Genomic DNA, 18,333 nt, shown 5'->3' with positions numbered 1-18,333 from the left:
AAAGTGCTTCACATCCATGATCTTATTTGATACACCAACCCTGGAAGGAAGCAACTGTTATCCAATTTTACAGACGAGGAAAGTAAAGCTGAGAAAAGTCGATGGGATTGCCCAAAATTATTTTTTCTCAATTTTTAGTTGAATCAAGCTTTTTATTCAACGTTACAAAAAATATTTAGTCAAACAGATCAAAGTCCGTGGCTAGTGGTCAGGGTGGTAGGATCTGAACCCAGATCTTCCTGAGGCAGCGCTGCCAGAGCACTGGCCCAAATCCTGTCTTTGACCCTTATTATCATGGGCGAATCACTTCACCTTTTTAGGCCTGTTTTCTTGTTGATAAAATGAGGAAAAGGGGCGGCATGATGTGCGATGTCCTTCCAGCCTCAGATCCGGGACGCCCCACTTGGTGCTCTATCCACTCCGCCTTCTAGTTGCAGACGAGGAAACCGGGGCTCGAGTGGGCTGATGTCCGAGAGGGACGTTTGAAGCGGCATCTTCCTGCCTTTACGCCCAGTACTCGAACGCTGCGGCTCTCAATGTCTCTGCCGCCTCAGAGTGAAAGCCGTCCTCGTTTTCTATGCTTTGGGTCTACACTTAGCCCATTACTCAGCCCTTTCCTCACTCCAAATCCTCCAGAGTGACGTAGAGCCCTCACGTGCTCCTGCGTCAATACGCAAATATGGCGGCTCCCACCATCCCGCCCTCCCTCTACACAGGGCTCTCCCCCACCCCTCCTCCCACGTGCTCTTTGAGTTCCCCCTCCCCCCCACCCCGGCTGTGGCTGATCCCACCCCTCCTTCAGCCCTCTTTTTCCTTCTGTGAACCCTAGGACCAGGTGGACACGCTGACGTTCCAGAGCCACTCTCTCCGAGACCGGGCCAAGCGCTTTGAAGAAGCTTTGAGAAGAAACACTGAGGAGCAGCTGGAGGTAAGGGCCTCCCCTGGGGCACCCCCAGGCTGGCGGGGCCTCCCCGCCTCCACCAGCCCCGCTTTTTACTAAAGAAAGAGACCCAGTGGGTTCCTGGTGAAAGTGACAGCAAGCCCCACCCTCTCCAGCCCTCACAACCCACCCGTGCCATTAAGTCTTCAGAACAGGCCAGAGAGTGTTTGGGGAGAGGCCGCTCAGTGGATAGAGAGCCAGGCCTAGAGATGGGAGTTTCAGGAGTCAAATCTGACCTCAGACACTAGCTGTGTGACCCTGAGCAAGTCACTTAACCTCCACTGCCTAGCCCTCATACACAGTATTGATTCTAAAATGAAAAGTAAAAGGGGTTTTAATTTTTTTAATGCAATTGGTATCAATTCTATTTTTTTGTTTTTGTTTTTGTTTTTTTTAAACCCTTGTACTTTGGTGTATTGTCTCATAGGTGGAAGATTGGTAAGGGTGGGCAATGGGGGTCAAGTGACTTGCCCAGGGTCACACAGCTGGGAAGTGGCTGAGGCCTGGTTTGAACCTAGGACCTTCCTGTCTCTAGGCCTGACTCTCACTCCACTGAGCTACCCAGCTGCCCCTCTATTTTTTTTTTTAAACCTTTACCTTCCATCTTAGAAGTAGTGCTGTGTATTGGTTCCCAGACAGAAGAGCAGTAAGGGCTAGGGGATGGGCAGTAAATGACTTGCCCAGGGTCACACAGCTGTGAAGTATCCAAAACTATATTTGAACCTAGAATCTCCCATCTGTAGGCCTGGCTGGCAATCTACTGAGCCACCCAGCTGCCCCTATCAATCCTTTTTTTTTTTAAATATCTCCAGTAGAAATTTTTTTCAAGCTGAATGAATGAATGAATGAACAAATAAATAGATAGATAGATAAATATATAAGTATATAAATAAATAAATTGCAATGAGGAAGTATCTAACAAAATAAATAAAAATGCAATAAAGCATAGATAACCTTGCATTTTAAAATTAAGTCAGTATTCAGCCCAAAGGGATCCCAGTGTATGGATTAGTTTGAGTTTGATAACCACTGCTCTAGGCAGCTTTCTAGTATTACAGCTTCAGAGATGATGCCAGTGCATGTCCATAGAGGGAATTTCATCACTAGAGAATCCCCTCTCCCAGTGACATCACAAGTCTGTTCCATAGCAAGCCCCTCTGGGAAGGCTTCCCATGGAGGGCTGGGATTTGTGGAATCCGTGATGCCGATTCCTACTTCTCAGAACCCTTAACAACCTCATGGTTCCTTTTCCTGGTTTTCCACAGGTCGCGCTGGCTCCCTACCAGCACCTGGAAGAAGACATGAACAGTCTGAAGCAAGTCCTAGAGATGAAGAATCAACAAATCCACCAACAGGAAAAGAAGATTATTGAGCTGGAAAAGCTGGTCAGTTCTTCTGGGAGGGGCTACATATCCTTCTATTCTCATCATCTTCATTGAGATGATCACCTAAGCAGTATTATGCAAAGCTTTCTGGACCTGGCACTGTCCTAAGTAAATTAAAGCTCGTTTGTATAGTGTTTTTCAGCTCTCGGGATCTTCTAGTTTGAAAACCACCTTCAGAAGCGCACCAAAATTGTTTTGAAAGAAATTTAGGGCCTAAGGGGAGCCGTAGACTCTATATGAGTCAGCCTGCTGATGAGGAAGCCACAAAAAAAAAAATGCACTCTGGGGTGACATTAAAAGAGCAGAGCTTCTAGGAAGGGGGAAATACTGATTAGATTGGCTCAGCCCTTATCAGACTTCATATGAAGAAGCATTGTGTTCAGTCCTGGCTGCCACTGGGTAAGAAGGACGGTGATAAGCTGGACAGTGTCCAGAGGAAGGCAAACACAAGGGTAAAGGGCCTTGAGTCTGCCTCAGGAGGATTAGCTGAAGAAGCCAGAGATTTTTAGCCTTGAAAAGAGAAGATGAAGCGAAGGAGGAGAGGAGAGTTGGAGGAGAGTGTGGGAGGATCGCTATTTCAGATAATTCAAGGACCCTCAAGTGGAAGGGGGATTCAATTTTTTGTCTATACCCAGGAGGCAGAACCAGGAGCTAGCAGTGAAAGTTAGAGACAAATCTGGGCCTACCACATCAGAGAAAAGAGAAAGGAGTCTCTTTTACAAAAATTAATCTCATTTGATCCTCACAATCCTGTGAGGGAGGTGCTATTATTCCCATTTTATAGATGATGAAACTGAGGCAAACATCAGGTGATTTGCAACAGTCAAGGGTCACACACCTCATAAGAGTCAGGGTCTGGCTTTGAACCCAGGTCTTCCTACTCCAGGCCTGGCACCCTATCTATAGCACCACCAGCTGCTTCCTGGGGAAAACTTGATAAGAGCTAGAACTGCCCCCAAAGTGGGCTGCTTTGGGAGGCAGAGATTTGTACCCATACCCAACCCTTAAAGGTCTTAAAAACCCAAAATGCTCTTAGAAATTTGATCACTCAAAACTCCCTCTTGGGAAAGGTGTTGTCCATGACAAGTGTGTGCCAGTGACGTCCCCCTTCTAGAAGGAGGCTCTGCCTTAGTTCTTCAGTGATCTGGGTCCCTAAATCTGGCATTGGCAGTTCCACGACAGAGAGAGGAAATCTCCTGTCACCTCATAGGCTCTGTATCACAGGATGTCACTTGTCTTCATGACATTTTTCAGATCCCCTAACAGGTTGCTTTTAAAGAAAGACTCCAATCCAGCCTGAGTTGGGAATATTCTTGACAGTGGCTTGATGGCTGTTTTGGCTACAGAAAACTTTTCTCCACCAATGAAATAAATGATTTCCCTCTGTAATTCAGGACTATTGAGAATCTCAGTAACAGCCTCCACATTTTCTACAATTCTCCCAGCCTGGGACAGAGGGAGGATTACTATAGATCATCAGGGGGAGAGTCCCTTGTGCAGTTCTTCCTTACAGATCCTAGCCTAGACAACCATTTCATTAATGTTATTTAGTGGGATTGCCTTTCCGTCTCCAGGTAGGGCTAGATGGGGACAGTTAGGTGGGACAGTGGATGGAGTACCAGACCTGGGATCAGTAAGACCAGAATTCAAATATGGTCTCAGATCACAGCTGGGTGATCTTGGGCAAGTCACTTAATCCTGTTTGCCTCAGTTTCCTCCTGTGTAGAATAAACTGTGGAGAAGGAAATGGCAAACCACTCCAGTATCTTTTCCAAGAAAACCCCAAATGGGGTCACAAAGAGTTGGACATAGCTCCACAACAACAATAAAAAGAAAGGGCTAGAGAGCCACTGAGCCCTTCCAGTTCTCAGTTCTTTCATTCAGTGATGTTTTTGAAGCCATCTCTGCCCATGGAGAAAATTGTGGTGACTTCAGTTAAAACTAGCTTGATTAAGTAGAAACTGCATTACCCTCCCTAGGTCCCGGAGGGTATGGAGGTCACCCATCTCCATCCCACAAGAAGCTTTTCTAGTCCCTCCCTCAGCCCTGCTTTCTTTAAATCTTGTTTTTTCTACTTGAGCAGAGTCCCTCTATCTCCCTCCTCATGAATAGGCAACAACTTAGCTGCTCCTTGAGCAAATCTTGCTCAGCTCCAAGGCCTTTTCTCCTACTGGGACTTGGAGCCTTTAGTTTCCAGATTTTTTGTGAGTCTCTCTCCCAGGATTCCTGGAAAGCCAGAAGGGAATAAGGGAGCCACAAACATGGAAGCATGTTGGCCAAGCTCAAGAAATAATCACAAGGGGTTTCTCCGACACTGCTGCTGAGCCACAGCAGAAAAGGCTGACTTATTTCTGTGGAGCAGAGAAGACATGGTCAATGAGGCAGCAAATGACAGACAAAGATTCTGTTTCCACCTCACTGGGGTTCTTCCCTTGCACAAACACTCCCGATGGACAGTGTGGAGTAAGCTGAGGCAAATTGGCTCTTAAACCTTTTTTTTTTCTTGCTCTAACAGCTTGTTCCTTGTAAATGACCTTCTCACTTCGAGTTGTGAAGCAGCCTATATTCCTTCCTGGGCGGTGGGTGTATGCCTCTGAGTTATTTGGGTACCTTACAGCCTTACAGACAAGCATCCCCAGCTTCTTACCTTCAATGTGCAGGGGTTCTTAGCTAGCTATCCCAGGGGCCTCTCCTAACACAAGTGGTCCTGGAACCTCAGGCAAGGTCAGGTGACAACCGGAGTTCTCTCACTGAAGACCTGAAAGTCCATTCTCAGACACTCACTAACTGTGTGACCCTGGACAAGTCCCTTAACCCTCTTTGCCTCAGTTTCCTCAATTATAAAATGAAGATAAGCAGAGCACCTATCTTATAAGGTTTTTGTAAAGATCAAATGAGACACTTTTTATAAAAATGCTCAGCACACTGCCTGGCACATAGTAAGTGTTTGATAAATACTTGTTCCCTATTGGGTAGAGGGGACAGTGGGGAGCAATATCACTGAAATGTTTTATCCACATTCTCATGTACTGCTGGTATGGACTTTCAGTGATTCCATCCACACACAAATATCTGTGGTGGAAAGAAATACCTCACACAGGCACATCTGATCCAGTTTGTACTTACTCTATCACACAGCCTTTCCCTTTGGCTGTCTCTTCTTCCAGTCTTTCTACATGTTGCATTAGTCATCTTATTCTTAAATTTTTATGTTCGGGCATACTGGAAAAAGCCTCTGAGACAAGAAACAAAAGAAAACCTTGCAGGAAAAGAAGTTCATTTCATTGCAGCTAATGGAATTGGGAACAAGAAAGCCCAGTGAAAATAGTAAAAAAAGGGGGTAGCTGGGTGACTCAGTGGATTGAGAGCCAGGCCTAGAAATGGGAGGTCCTGGGTTCAAATCTAGCCTCAGACACTTCCTAGCTGGACAAGTCATTTAACTCCCATTTCTTAGCCCTTACCGCTCTTCTGCCTTAGAACCAGTACACAGTATTGATTCTAAGATGGAAGGTAAGGATTTAAAAAAAAAAAAAAGAAAAGAAAGAAAATAGTAAAAAGAATATACAACAGAGCCAAAGGAATTCTTTTGTTTTAAAACAAAAACTGATTTGAAACAGTTCTTTAAGTTTTCGTGCAAACTGACATCTGTTGTTTGTAAATCATTTGTACCAAGAATGTGTTATTAATTTGTTGTTATTAGGCTTAACATATTTGCTAAATGCTTTAGGCAAAGGTTAACCACCGAGATGATGCTGGAAATTTTAGATCTCAATGTTAATGTAAAAACCTCCCAAGTGCTGTCCCATCCCCATATGTTTCTTTCTCTGATACCTTATACCAGTGATGGTGAGCCTATGGCACAGGTGCCAAAGATGGCAAATAGAACGCTCTCTGTGAGCACCCCCCCAGGTTCATTACTAGAAAGGCAGAGGGTCTCGGGCAGAGCTGCTTTCCTCCCCCTCTGCCCAGCAGCCCAATGGGAGTGCAAGGGGGTAAGGTGGGCAGGTCACAAGAGGCAGAGCTGGAGGGGAGCAGAGGGCTTAGACCACTCCCCTCCCCTCTCTACACTCGCTGAGGACATTCCTCACTTCACCCATTCCTCCATCTGGCAGCCCAATGGGAGCGCTTCCTCCCTTCCCTGTGTGGGGTAGGGAGGGGTCAAGGGTATGCCTCATACTTGGTTGTGGGGGAGGAGCATGGCATGAGGTCTCTGGTGGTGGGAATAGCACGTAGTCTCCAAAAGTTTCGCCATCACTGCCTTATACACTATTTCAAAGAACACTGAGCATTTTTACGGTAAGCCTTTAAATTTTAAAAAGTTAGAGTTTTGATCAGATTAAAATGTTCTTAAAAAATTAACTTTGATTCTGATTCCTAAGCCATGTTATAGAAAAGGAAAAGGACGTTTTTCTTTTATAGATGAATGATATTGGTGATTTCATTCCTTTGAGAAAATATTTTTGGTATGGAAATAAGAATTAATAACTCATATCCCTAGATGTTCCTTGCTTATTCATGTATGTATTACCATTCGTTACTACTTCTGCACATGTGATATTCATAGATAGTCCCATCTTTGTTTGCATGTCTGAAACAAAGTATTTTAAAGGATATCTTACTTTATAAAGCACTTTATATCCATCACCTCATTTTATCCTCATAACTCTGTGAAGGAGGTAATGCCATTATTAGCCTCACTTTCCTATTTAACTTATCTGAGAGGGGAAGCTCGGTGTTTTGGGGAATGAGCAGAGAAGGCCTCAAACAAGAAGAGTCTGGCTTCTAAGGTTCAGACAGCCCACAGACTTGGCCACAATCTGGTCTCTTCACTAAACCACACAAGCCCAAGGCTTCAAGAATTAAAGCATCATAGATTTAGAACTAGAACAGTGATGGGCAACCTTTTGAGCTTGGTGTATGTGTCAAAATTCGCCAAAAAAATTGAGCATAACTAGGGTGGTGTGTCACTTCGAGAAAAAAACCATAATTTTGCAATATTTATAGTTTAAATAACAAAAATGTATAAGTGTAATATATAACTGTATTTAATAAACCAAAATAGGTAAATTAATATAGGTAGAATTGTTATCTATAGTGCACAGAGTATCTATACTACACTACAGCAAATGTTTCATCCTCGGTGTGCAGCCCCATACTTCTGCCGCATGTCATCAAAAATGGCTCCTCATGTCAGTGCTGACATGTGTGTCATAGGTTTGCCATCACCAAACAAGAAGGTATCCCAGAGATCAATCCAGTTCAACTCCCTCAGCTATAAATGTGGACATAGAGATCCAGAGAGTTTAAATGATTTGCTGGAGTCTATAAGAAACAAAGCTCGGATTTGAACACAGGCCCTCTGACTCCAAATCAGTGTTCTCTTTTTCCTGTACCATACTGTCTGTATTCGTTGCCATCTTGGAATGTAACTAGTTGAAAATTACGGAATGTTCAGCCTGAAAAGCAACTAGTTGGCCTCATCAACTAGTTGAGAAACTGAAACCCAGGGGAGGTAATGATTTGCCCAAGGTCATACAGTGCTAAAACTGGGGCAAGAATCCAAGTTTTCTGTCTCTAGATGTCCTTTCCACTAGAGTACATTGACCACAAGTCAGATAGGCCTCACACTTACTGAAATACAACATCTGAATTAATGAATGAATTAGATATAATTCAGTGGCAATGTGATGGTGCTATTTTCTGAAAACTTCCCGAAATGGCTTTGGCATCTAGGTATCAATGGTACCTGTTGGTCCAACAGCAGAATTCTGTCTACATTGTAAATGATATCCTCTCCAGTTAGCCCAGAATGGTCAGTTGTCCAGGGTCCTGACAGTGCTCACCTCACTCTTGGGAAATCAAACTGTGTATGTATTTCTAAAGAGAGGAAAAGCCATAGACCTAGGAGAGGCGGTCCTCAAGGTTGGCCTTTGGAATTGTGAGGCTCAAGCCAGGGGACTAAAAATAAGCATCCGGCTCCAATGTCCCAAATGATCCCACCGACCTCTACCCGTGGCCCTACCAAGGTCGTCAGAAGCTTAGCAGAGGGCTGCTTCTGAACTAGAGCTGAGCAGCGAGGCTTGCTGGGATGTCAGGGTCTTAGGACCTAGAGCTCTGGCTACTAAGTAGTCCTGGAAAACACGGGGCCTGGGGAATTGGCCCTGACCTATGCTTTGTGAATTCAAAAACTCTTCTTTCTTTACAGGCTGAAAAGAATATTATCTTAGAAGAAAAAATCCAAGTGCTCCAACAGCAAAACGAAGACCTCAAAGCAAGAATTGACCAGAACACTGTTGTCACAAGGTTTGTATGCTTAAGAACCTCTGATCTCAATGAATGAAAACTCACTTAAGGCAGGAGCCTCTTTGTTTTTTATCTTCCTGTCCCCAGCACACAGTAGGGGCTTAATAAATGCCAATTTAATTAAATCTAGCTGTTCACCAGCTTGCTTCTCCACCTCTTTCAGTTGCCTCCAGAGGTCCCTTCAGAGCTCACAGCTTCCCACTTCAGTCCTACCTGGGCAGGCTGGGAGAATTTCTCCAGGCGGAGGCTATCTCTTTGCCCGGTTCTCATCTTTTCCCATCTGAACATTTTCCATCCTGAGACAGATCTCTAGTCAACCTGAACCAGTGTGCCACTGAAGCTTGTTCTTGAGAAGAAGCCACCAAATAAATATGTCCCTGCCAGCAGAGGGACCCATGGAAAGTCAGTGAGATGAAGGGATTTCTCCATGGAGTGGATGGAGCTCGGCAGAGAGGAATGCAGAGTAAATTGTGTGAGAGACTTAGAAGCTAGGTGGATTTCCTGGAAGGATTAGCTAATGACGATTTTTTCCCTTCCCCAAATTCAGCAAAGATTTATTAGAGCATCACATATATTGAGAGAGATATAGAAACAAGTAAGACACAGTTGTTGCCCTCAACAATGGTCCCAGAAGTATACAACAATAAAAATATACCTATAAGTAAATATACTCATACATGGAGTAAACTGATAGATTTAGAACTGGATGGGGCATCAGAGATCATGTAGTACTATAGACTGAGAGCAAAGGGAGGGCCTCCAAAAGGTGAAACAACTGACCCCAGGTCACACAGCAAGGACCAGTGCTGGGACTTGAACCCTGAGCCTCTTGATTCTAAATCCTTCCCTCTTTCCATTGCGCCAGGTTGTGTTCCCAGATCCAAAGGGTGGATACAGAGCACTTTGAGTATTAGGAGGAGGAATGGAGCATGCCCTGCTGAGGGAAATCAGGGAAAGTTTGCGGCCCTCCGTGCAGGCTAAAGTTAACACTGATTCCAGATTTCTAAAGTGGGGCATTTGGCTGAAGGGCATGGAAACAGGCCTGGCACAAAATTCCTCAGGAGAGGCCTTGGAGCAAGAGGTGGAGGACAAGAATGTTGTTCAATCAGCCTCCTGGCTACTCCCATACTCAAATGAGGCTCTCTGCCTCCAGGACCCAGCAGTCATTTCCTGCTGTTCTCTGCTCTGTCTTTGGCTGGATTGTCCTCCACCCTCTTCCCGACATCCCTGCCCAGCCTGGGTAGCTACAGCAGAGTCCCGCTTCCCGCTGCTCAGCCCTCTGTGTCCCCGTGAGCCAGCCCAGGGTGGCACATCTTCCCAGCCTGGAACTCTGCCCTCCCTTCTCCATACAGACCTCTCCCAACACCAGAGCTCTCTCCCCAGTCCCAAGGACAGCTGCCATCGGGCCGGATCTGTCAGAGCCTTTCGTTGGAGGCTGACAGGAGCCCAAGGCCATGTCCGGTAATGGCTTTTGTATATTCATTCCATACCTAGAGAAACATGGGTTAGGCTCTCTTGGGTGCAGGGTTACCGTCCAGCTGGAAGGCAGTAAGAAGCCACCATGGGCTCTTTCTCCCTCAGAGGTGCCAAGAAACATTTCTGTTTCAAGAAAGAAGGCCAGGGCCATCCTGTCCTCTGCCAGGGCCAACCTGTCCTCTGCCAGGGCCATCCTGTCCTCTGCCAGGGGCTTTGCCCCACACAGGCTCACCTGCAGTCACTTGGCTGGTTCTCAGCAGGCCTTAATATCCCCCTCGATAGGGCCTCTTCCAATCCTGATGATGTGAAAATAAATATAAAGAGCCACAAAAAGCTGCTTGAGCTCTGTTGAGACAATCAACGGAGCCACTGAAAACTGCTATTATTGTCACTAATTAGGTAATGAGGCACCTCCTCTGACTTGGGGAGAAAGATAGTAAATGTTAGGTGAGATCTTAGACTTCATTAACCTACTTTGTCAATAGTTATCGCAAGAGACTTGAGAAGACAAAACAGAAGCTAATATTCCAAGAAAAAGTTTAGCGAATCTGTGGATTTGGATTATCCATTCTTTCCCTTGCCAAGTTCCCCACTTCTGCTTCCTCCTCCTTCCCCTAGCCCAGGTCATCTCAGGTTGGTCTTTGGTTAGATCATTGATGTTCGTGTTAACTTCTTTTGGTCATTATTATTATTGTTGTTGTTTGTCCCATCCAGACAGTTATCAGAGGAAAATGCTAATCTTCAGGAGTACGTGGAAAAAGAAACCAAGGAAAAGAAGCGATTAAGTAGAACCAATGAGGAGCTGCTTTGGAAACTCCAAACTGGGGACCCCACCAGCCCCATTAAACTCTCCCCCACATCTCCCATTTATCGCTCTTCCTCCGGGCCTCCTTCGCCAGCCAAGATGAGTACTGCTCCAAGATGACACCACCGCGCAGCCTTCAGATGCCCCCCAGCTTCTTGGATCCCCTGAGGGTTTTCATCCCGAGAGTATTAACAAGAGTAGGTGATCCCTGAGATCTGCTACTGCCTGCATGCTTGGTAGCAGCATACCTGTGTCCTAGACGGCATACTCTTCTAATTCCAGTGTAAGAAGTCTTTGGTCTTGGCGCTCTGATGTCCTAGAAAAGTGTAACCCTCGTAGTCTGGCGTGCAAACTTTTTTTTACCATAGTTAGAGCCAAAAGACAGAAAGCTCTGATGACTGATTGTCTTTCTAAGGTGAACTTTCACTGCAATATTTCAGGTTAGTACAAACGGTTCGATTTGGAATAGACCCTCATGTATGTACCACACCAACACGTGTGTATCTCTTGACCTGTATACGGATGTCCTTGCAGCAGTTCTGAATTGCATTTTTTTATAACGCTAAGTGCTGATATATTTTAATGATAGTCAGCAGTTTTCTAACTTGTGCCTAAGAATTATAACTAAATTAGATGCATTTCTGTCTAGCCTCCCAGGAATATTTCTACCCAAAATAGAAAAAGAAAAAAAAAAAAAAAGAAGCGCCTTCAGCCAACCACCAAGTGGTAACCCTATTTAACGTGAACACCAGCGATTTGTGATATGGTAACTGCCTTCACAACAATCAGCTTCTTATTCCACTTGTCATGAGGTCACTCTTATTCCATTTGCAAATTTTAATTATTAGTATCCTTGCTGTGTGAGTCGATGAGGGACAGCTGCAAGAGACCCTGAGGGGGGCAGCCGTTTCTCATGTTTTTCATGACGGTGACTGGTTATGTGTTCTCCTGAACCACAAGTCTTTGCTTTGTTCCTAAATGACATTTCAGACGCAGCCGGCAAGCTAGCACGCGTTCAGAGGAACGCGGTGGTCCTTCCAGAATGAAGAGGAGGGCCACAGCCGGGACCAAGACGCTTTTGGCCCCCGTCTCAAAAAACCTCTCCCAGAAGCAACAATTCTCCTCAACACAGAGTGCCCAGGCTGGGCCCCAGCCTTTTGGTTTGATTTGTTGGAGCTTCCCATAATCCTCTGGAGAAATATGGAAAATGGATAAATGCATAAATAAATACGTAATGCCACTTTAGGGCCCTCCCCATTAAAGGCCACTAGCTCTTCAGCTTGACCTTGCTATCTTAACTCCCCACGTGTGGACTGCCACTGGCAAAGGGACGTCGGCCCCTTCCCGAGAACTGGCTAGTCCACATGGACGGAGCCCCGGGCTTCGCTCGATCATCACGTGGGAGCCCTTGTCCAGTGATGAGCCTGCGAAGCAGCTGAGGGTCGTTGCCCGTGTGGCCCGGCCAGTTCTCCCAGGGGCGCCTGGATGACACAGACCAGCGGAGGTCACCCTCGGTTCTGTCGTTGGCTGCGGGGGGCCAGATCGGGCCCCCGCCTGCCCCACGCCTTGTATCTGGGATGCTAGAATTAGGACGTGAAAGATGTTGTGGTGGCGCGGCAGACTAACAGCTCGGCTCACAAAAGGAGAAAAAAATTAGTTTTGAAAGCTGCGATGATGACGGTGGCGGTCACAAGGATGCCGTGACTTCACATTTGTGGCGAGGACCCCGCGTACCGCCCCGCTTCCTGACGTCTCCTCCCCACACCAAGGCCTGAGCAAGCTGCAGACGAGAGCACCCGGGCCCGAGCGTGCAGGGAGGCTCTCCTGGCAGGACTCCGGGGTGCATGTTGCCCCCGGGCACAGCTAGTTTCCAGCAGATGCCGAGTGTCTCTTGCCCACTCCAGGACATGAAAATTAGGTTAAGGTTTAAGGAACATTTACTTTTTCTTTAGTGGCTTTGCATGATGCTGTGGTATTGAGTATGTTGGGCATTCCGTTAGAATAGATCATGCCATATTGACTAAGAGTTTTGAAATACACAATTAGATGTAATTTAACTTAGCAAGTATGACCTGCAGGGACACACACGTCCCCAAGCATAGTTCCTTATTACAGCAACTTCCACTTTGCACTCGCTGAATGCAGCTTCCCCAGCAGCAGTCCCTATTTGTGTTACGTTAGGTTCCGTGATGATGCCGTGTGTTAGAACGTTACAGTAAGAGTGGTAGCCACGTTAGAACCAAATCCCTTACTGGACTGACCCGAGCCTCCTTCCCACCGGACTTTGGCCAGCGGAGTGAGCCGCCCGGGCCCTGGCTTTATCTGGGCTTTGCTGCCCCCTTCAGTTGTGGCCCCTTCATCTCGCCCCTCACCTCCATCGAAAGACATGTCAGCAAGAGCTGTTCCCCCTCCTCCCCACAGAGAACTCAGGCCCCCCCCGAAAATGACTCTTCTTTCCCTCTTTTCATCTCCCCAGAACTCTTCATTCCCTGCCCTGTGTGAGGCAGCCTGGCGGATATAAGGGCAGCTTCTGCTTCCAGTCTGTCTGTCCATCTCTGAAATGCTCCACAGAAGGTCTTGCTCAGCATCCCCAGGCCCATTTCTGGTGGTCTGTCCTGTCCCCCAATCAGACCTGAGCTTGGACTGAGCAGTGCAATCGCCAACAAAAACTTGGTCCCAAGAAAAGGGTGTGTGCGGGCGTGCGGGCCTTTGTCATGTTTGTGACCTCCTGGTCCTGTTGGCCTTTACAGCACCGCCCCATCTTTCCTAAAAGTCCTCCCTGATGTGTGAAGTGAATTGAAACTGCCCAGTGGGGATCTTGGGACCCCCCTGGAGTCAGAGGCCCTCCCCAACTGGTGTTATAAAACGAATCTAGAGAAAGTGTTTTAGAAATAAGGAGCTATTTTTGCCTGGGAGCTCTTACTGTTTCTACCAACTTATTTCCCCAATTAGCCCCTGATCACCCCCTGCCTCTGCAGGATACGGTTTCTAAGTCTTCTTTCTCATTGTGGCCATGGATTCCTCTGAAGCCAGCTCACGATCCTCTGGAGAACAGGGTGGTTCTGCTCAGGGAAGTCAGTGGTGGGCCATGTCCTGGCCATGTCAGAGGGAGAGAAACTGCACACCAATAAAAAAGAACCAACTGGAGATTCATGACCAATTTCTGCAGTCCTATTTTTAACACCATTTGTTTTCCAATCAAACCTTACTGGGTCCACCTTCGGCAGGCAGACCACCCACCCGTGCCCCTCCATTCACTCTGAGCAGACTTTGCCTTGGATTCCTGAAGGTTCCCAGGCCACAGGCCAAGCAAGATGCTGGTTTATGGGCAGCCGCCCCCTTCCTCTGGCAAAGGGAGTGGCGTGACATAACATAAGACAGGGGGCCCCGGGAGAGCTTGAAGGACTACCGTGCACTCCACAACTACAGGTCTAAGTCATAGCTTAGCACTTCCCTCCAGGTAAGAAAGCTTCACCACATGCAAGATGGGAGGCCAATTCCTGCCACAAACATCATCGGTGAACCCAGAAGGCTCATCTTTATTTTTGCTTACCTCCAAAGGCTTTGCCCATCTCCCAAACTCTGGAGTGGAGAAGAAAGACTCAAGGCCAGCAGATAGGTCTTAAGTCTTCTAGAACATGTTTAAGAACTCCTTTTTTTTTGTTGTTTTTGCAAGGCTATGGGTTTACAGGGGGCTACTTTTATTTTTTTTTTTTTTTAATTTTTAAACCCTTCTGTGTATTGGCTCCTTGGTGGAAGAGTGATAAGGGTGGGCAATGGGGGTCAAGTGACTTGCCCAGGGTCACACAGCTGGGAAGTGTCTGAGGCCAGATTTGAACCTAGGACCTCCCATCTCTAGGCCTGACTCTCAATCCACTGAGCTACCCAGCTGCCCCCTTTTATATTACTTTTTAAGGAAAACCTATTTCCTTAGGGCAGGTTTGGTAACAGGGCAAAGGAGGTGACCTTTCAGGACTCCTTAAATGAATCCATTAGTCAGTAGCTTTCTTCTGGATTCCTGAAGGCTTATCTGACCCTCTCATCTATTTGGATAAAAAGAATAACACTATGACCAGCATGAAAAAGTAGAGGCAGGACTGCATCTATTGGTAAGATCAACCCTGGACTATCCTTAATGGGAAATTTGGCTTTCCATTTGATTGACAGTTCCTTAATTACTTAAGTGCTCTAAAGACAACCTAGACAATTTATTGATCCACAGCCACTCTTCTTTTTGGAGTCCTCTTGAACATAGAGCCTCTAGATCCTCTGGGAATCACACGCTCCATCATCTCCCCAATAAGGGCTAAAAAGACTGGCAGCGTGCATTTGTTCAGAGAGAAGATGGTCAGCCTCCAGATGGGGGAATTGCATAGGAATTGAGAACAGTTTAGGTTGGGACAACTGAACAGATTCCCAGATGCTTTTTCACATGTTTACTGTTGTTCCATTGTTTTCATCGAAGTCCCTTCTGAAAACTCGTTACATTATTGCTGTAACCAAGACGAGTACCCAAATATTCCCAAGCCACACGTGAATACTTGGGGAATCATCCCATGCTTTGGACTATACACCCCTCCCTTGTCTTCCATGACAAAAAGTTGACTCCACCTTCCAAAGGGCTTTGGGAAATGCTGAGAAGACCCCCTGGAAAGTTCTTAAACCCAACCATTGACTTTTCTGATCTGTAGCTTCCCCCTCCTCCCCTTCTTATGTCATGTTAAATCTGAAAGGTCAAAACAGGACACGGAGGGAGGGCCCTAGCCATCACGCAGCCCGACTTGTTTGACCCACTAGGCCAGTGTTTGTGACCCTACAATAATGGGCTCAGGGATTCCCAGGACATCTTTGCAATATGGAAGGCTCCTGATATTCGTGAAGCCCAAGCACGCCACTGTCGTTTCCTGACATTAAAGTGCATTCCATCCCATTAGGCGAGGGCAGTGATACAAACTGAAAACCAAAACCTTTACACGTATGTTTTAACCGTCTCCGTTTTATTTCCATGTCTTGGCTGCCGGCGTGGACTGGCTGGTCTTTGCTTAGCCGCTCCCAGGTTCACAGTACGTTTAGAAAGGGAAAATACAAATACCTGTGAGAAGGGACGGGCATACAGTTCTCTTCCTCGTTAATAAAAACAGTTCAGGCACTCGGACCCCTGCAAAGCCTCCAGTCTAGTTGGGTCAGTCCGGCTCGTAGCAGTGAGGAGGCGTGTGTGATTTCCTGCAGGTGTCCAGGTGGCCCCCTCGAGGCTTCGCCAGCCATTTAGACACGAGTAGACAGCACTGACCTACCCCGCCCCCGTTCCTCACCGAGTGCTGCTGAACTAGCAGTGGGGGGGGGCGGGTGGGGGGGCACCCTTGGGCCCAGAACCCGTAAGAGTCCATGAAGGGCCCCATCGTCGGAGCTCTTGTTCATCTTTGGGGATAGCTCAAAGCAGCTTTGAAACGTGACCTCCAAATGAAGGGCTGAACACTAGCTGATGACTCCCTCCACCAGCGGGCCAGGTTTTGGGGTGTTCGTCCCCATCAGGCTCGAGGCTGCCTGGAAAGGGAAGGGTCACAACCCACTCGGGCCACTGGATGGCACTGCTGTCTATAGGATTGCCGCCCCCTGCTGCCAGGCTCCGGGGTCAGAGATCACCGCAGGCCCCCCAGCCATCCCTTCCACCCCCTCATCAGCGGCCGTCTTCCTCGGAGAGAATCCAGCGTAGTCCCGAGTCCTGGGACGGTTTAGGAACTAACAGTCACATCCCCGGCGGCAGGGGCGTGGGGTGGAGAGTCTTCCTCCTCCGATTTCCTCACTCACTGGCTCAGTGGGCTGCAAGACGCTGCAGACAGAGCCCTTTGGGTGGGTTGGTTGGTTTTAGCCGAGTTTTAGGTACAAATAGTTCCTGCCTTTCCCACGAAGCTCAGGGGCGTGTGGAAATAATCCGTCTCACTCGGGGGCTGGGGGAGAGCGTGAACATGAAAATCAGGTATTTGATGTCTCTGCACTGAATGCATTTGTGTCCCGTGGACACACTGCACGTCCCCACGGAAAGGGTTGGGGCTTTTCCACACCAACCGAGTTTCTCAGTCTGATTAATACGTAGTTGACGAATTACACCAAGAGTTTGTATCGAGTCCTGATGTACAGATAAGTGTAATATATTCCTGATAATAAAGACATGCTTCAGTGCCAAAGGGACGGGAGCATGCAAACGGCTGGCTTGCTGATCTCTGCTTTCTCCAGTCTCTCGGAGTGTCTGTGCGTCTGTGTGTGTCTGTCTGTCTGTCTACAGCTCCACCGGACAACTCACAAAACACAATGACAACTTCCCGCCGCCAGGCAGCAGACCTTTGGGAGTCATTAAATCCCTACAATTTCCATCTTTTATAGTCTGACGGAATTTGGCTTTTACACGAGATAGGACTCCCTTCTCGCGAGGGAGGAATAAAAGGATTCCCATTCACCCCACGCCCCAACCACGCACACAGCCGTGCTCTGACAAATGTCGGCAAATGGGGGGAGACGTGTTCCACGGCAAGGGGCTAACCTAACATGGAATCAAAACAACGGAATTTAGTGCTGGTAGTTCATGTCAAGAACTGAATTTGATCCTCAGAACAACTTTATATAAAGGCACCCGGCACTACTACCCCTTAAGAAAAAAGAACACACAAAGCATTTATTAAATACTTGTATTTATTAAATATTTATATTTATCAAATACATACTCCATGCCAGGCACCGTACTAAGCACTGGGGGTAGAAATGAAAGCGATAGAACGCCGACCCTCGAGGAACCTACCTTCTAGTGGTAGAGAAACATGGGGCGGTGGATGCCGGGGCGGCGCTCTGACCCGTTCCTAGGGAACCAAAGGCCAGAGTCCAAGGTTCTGGTGGGAGAGAATGAGGAGGCTCACCGGGGAGCAGAAGGCAGGGTGCGCAGGCCTTGGGAAAGTGCCCCTCAAGTGGCTGAACAAACGGAGACTTGAAATCTCAGACGTCCTGGTTCCCCACATTTACTTCCACGTTCATTGGAATCAACATGCCCAGCTTTGGAAAAGACATTTTTGCTGGGGAAAGTGCTGCGAAGGTCCGGAGCAGGCCACACACAGCCCTTGAGGCAGACTCCTATTTGGGGAGGAAATGTTCAGCTCCCCGAGGATCAGGGGCAGGAAGAGGGCCAGCGGGCTTGGGGAGAGGCAGTGTTTGAACCCCCCAGTTTAGTCTTTCCCACTGCATGAATGCTGCCTGCCTGTCTACTTGATGGAGATCCGCGCAGTAGTGTAGCTAAAGCCCCTTGGGGGGAGGAAAGGCTCCCATCGGCTTCCCTCTGCCTTGGGCTCAAACCACAGGCACAGGCCAATTTTACACCGTAAATGACAGGCGGTGACCTCGTAATCGTCCTTTTCTAGAGGCAGGCACAGGAATGGGGA

The 18,333-nt window shown here is 47.4% G+C and overlaps 1 protein-coding gene across 1 annotated transcript in view; it reads left to right on the top strand.

Moving 5' to 3' along the window:
• Window positions 1-11,061, top strand: part of MTUS2 (microtubule associated scaffold protein 2) — a 465,717-nt gene extending 454,656 nt beyond the window's left edge. The window contains 4 exon segments of the mRNA XM_044666108.1: window positions 830-928; window positions 2,206-2,325; window positions 8,531-8,628; window positions 10,819-11,061. Of these exon segments, the coding sequence (XP_044522043.1) occupies window positions 830-928; window positions 2,206-2,325; window positions 8,531-8,628; window positions 10,819-11,029 (528 nt within the window). The 3' untranslated portion in view covers window positions 11,030-11,061.
• Window positions 11,062-18,333: the final 7,272 nt, after the last annotated feature.

The sequence above is a fragment of the Gracilinanus agilis genome, chromosome 3 (assembly GCF_016433145.1).
Source record: "Gracilinanus agilis isolate LMUSP501 chromosome 3, AgileGrace, whole genome shotgun sequence".
Lineage (NCBI taxonomy): Eukaryota > Metazoa > Chordata > Mammalia > Didelphimorphia > Didelphidae > Gracilinanus > Gracilinanus agilis.
The sequence above is the reverse complement of the archived record's forward strand: the minus strand, read 5'-3'. Positions and strand labels throughout refer to the sequence as shown.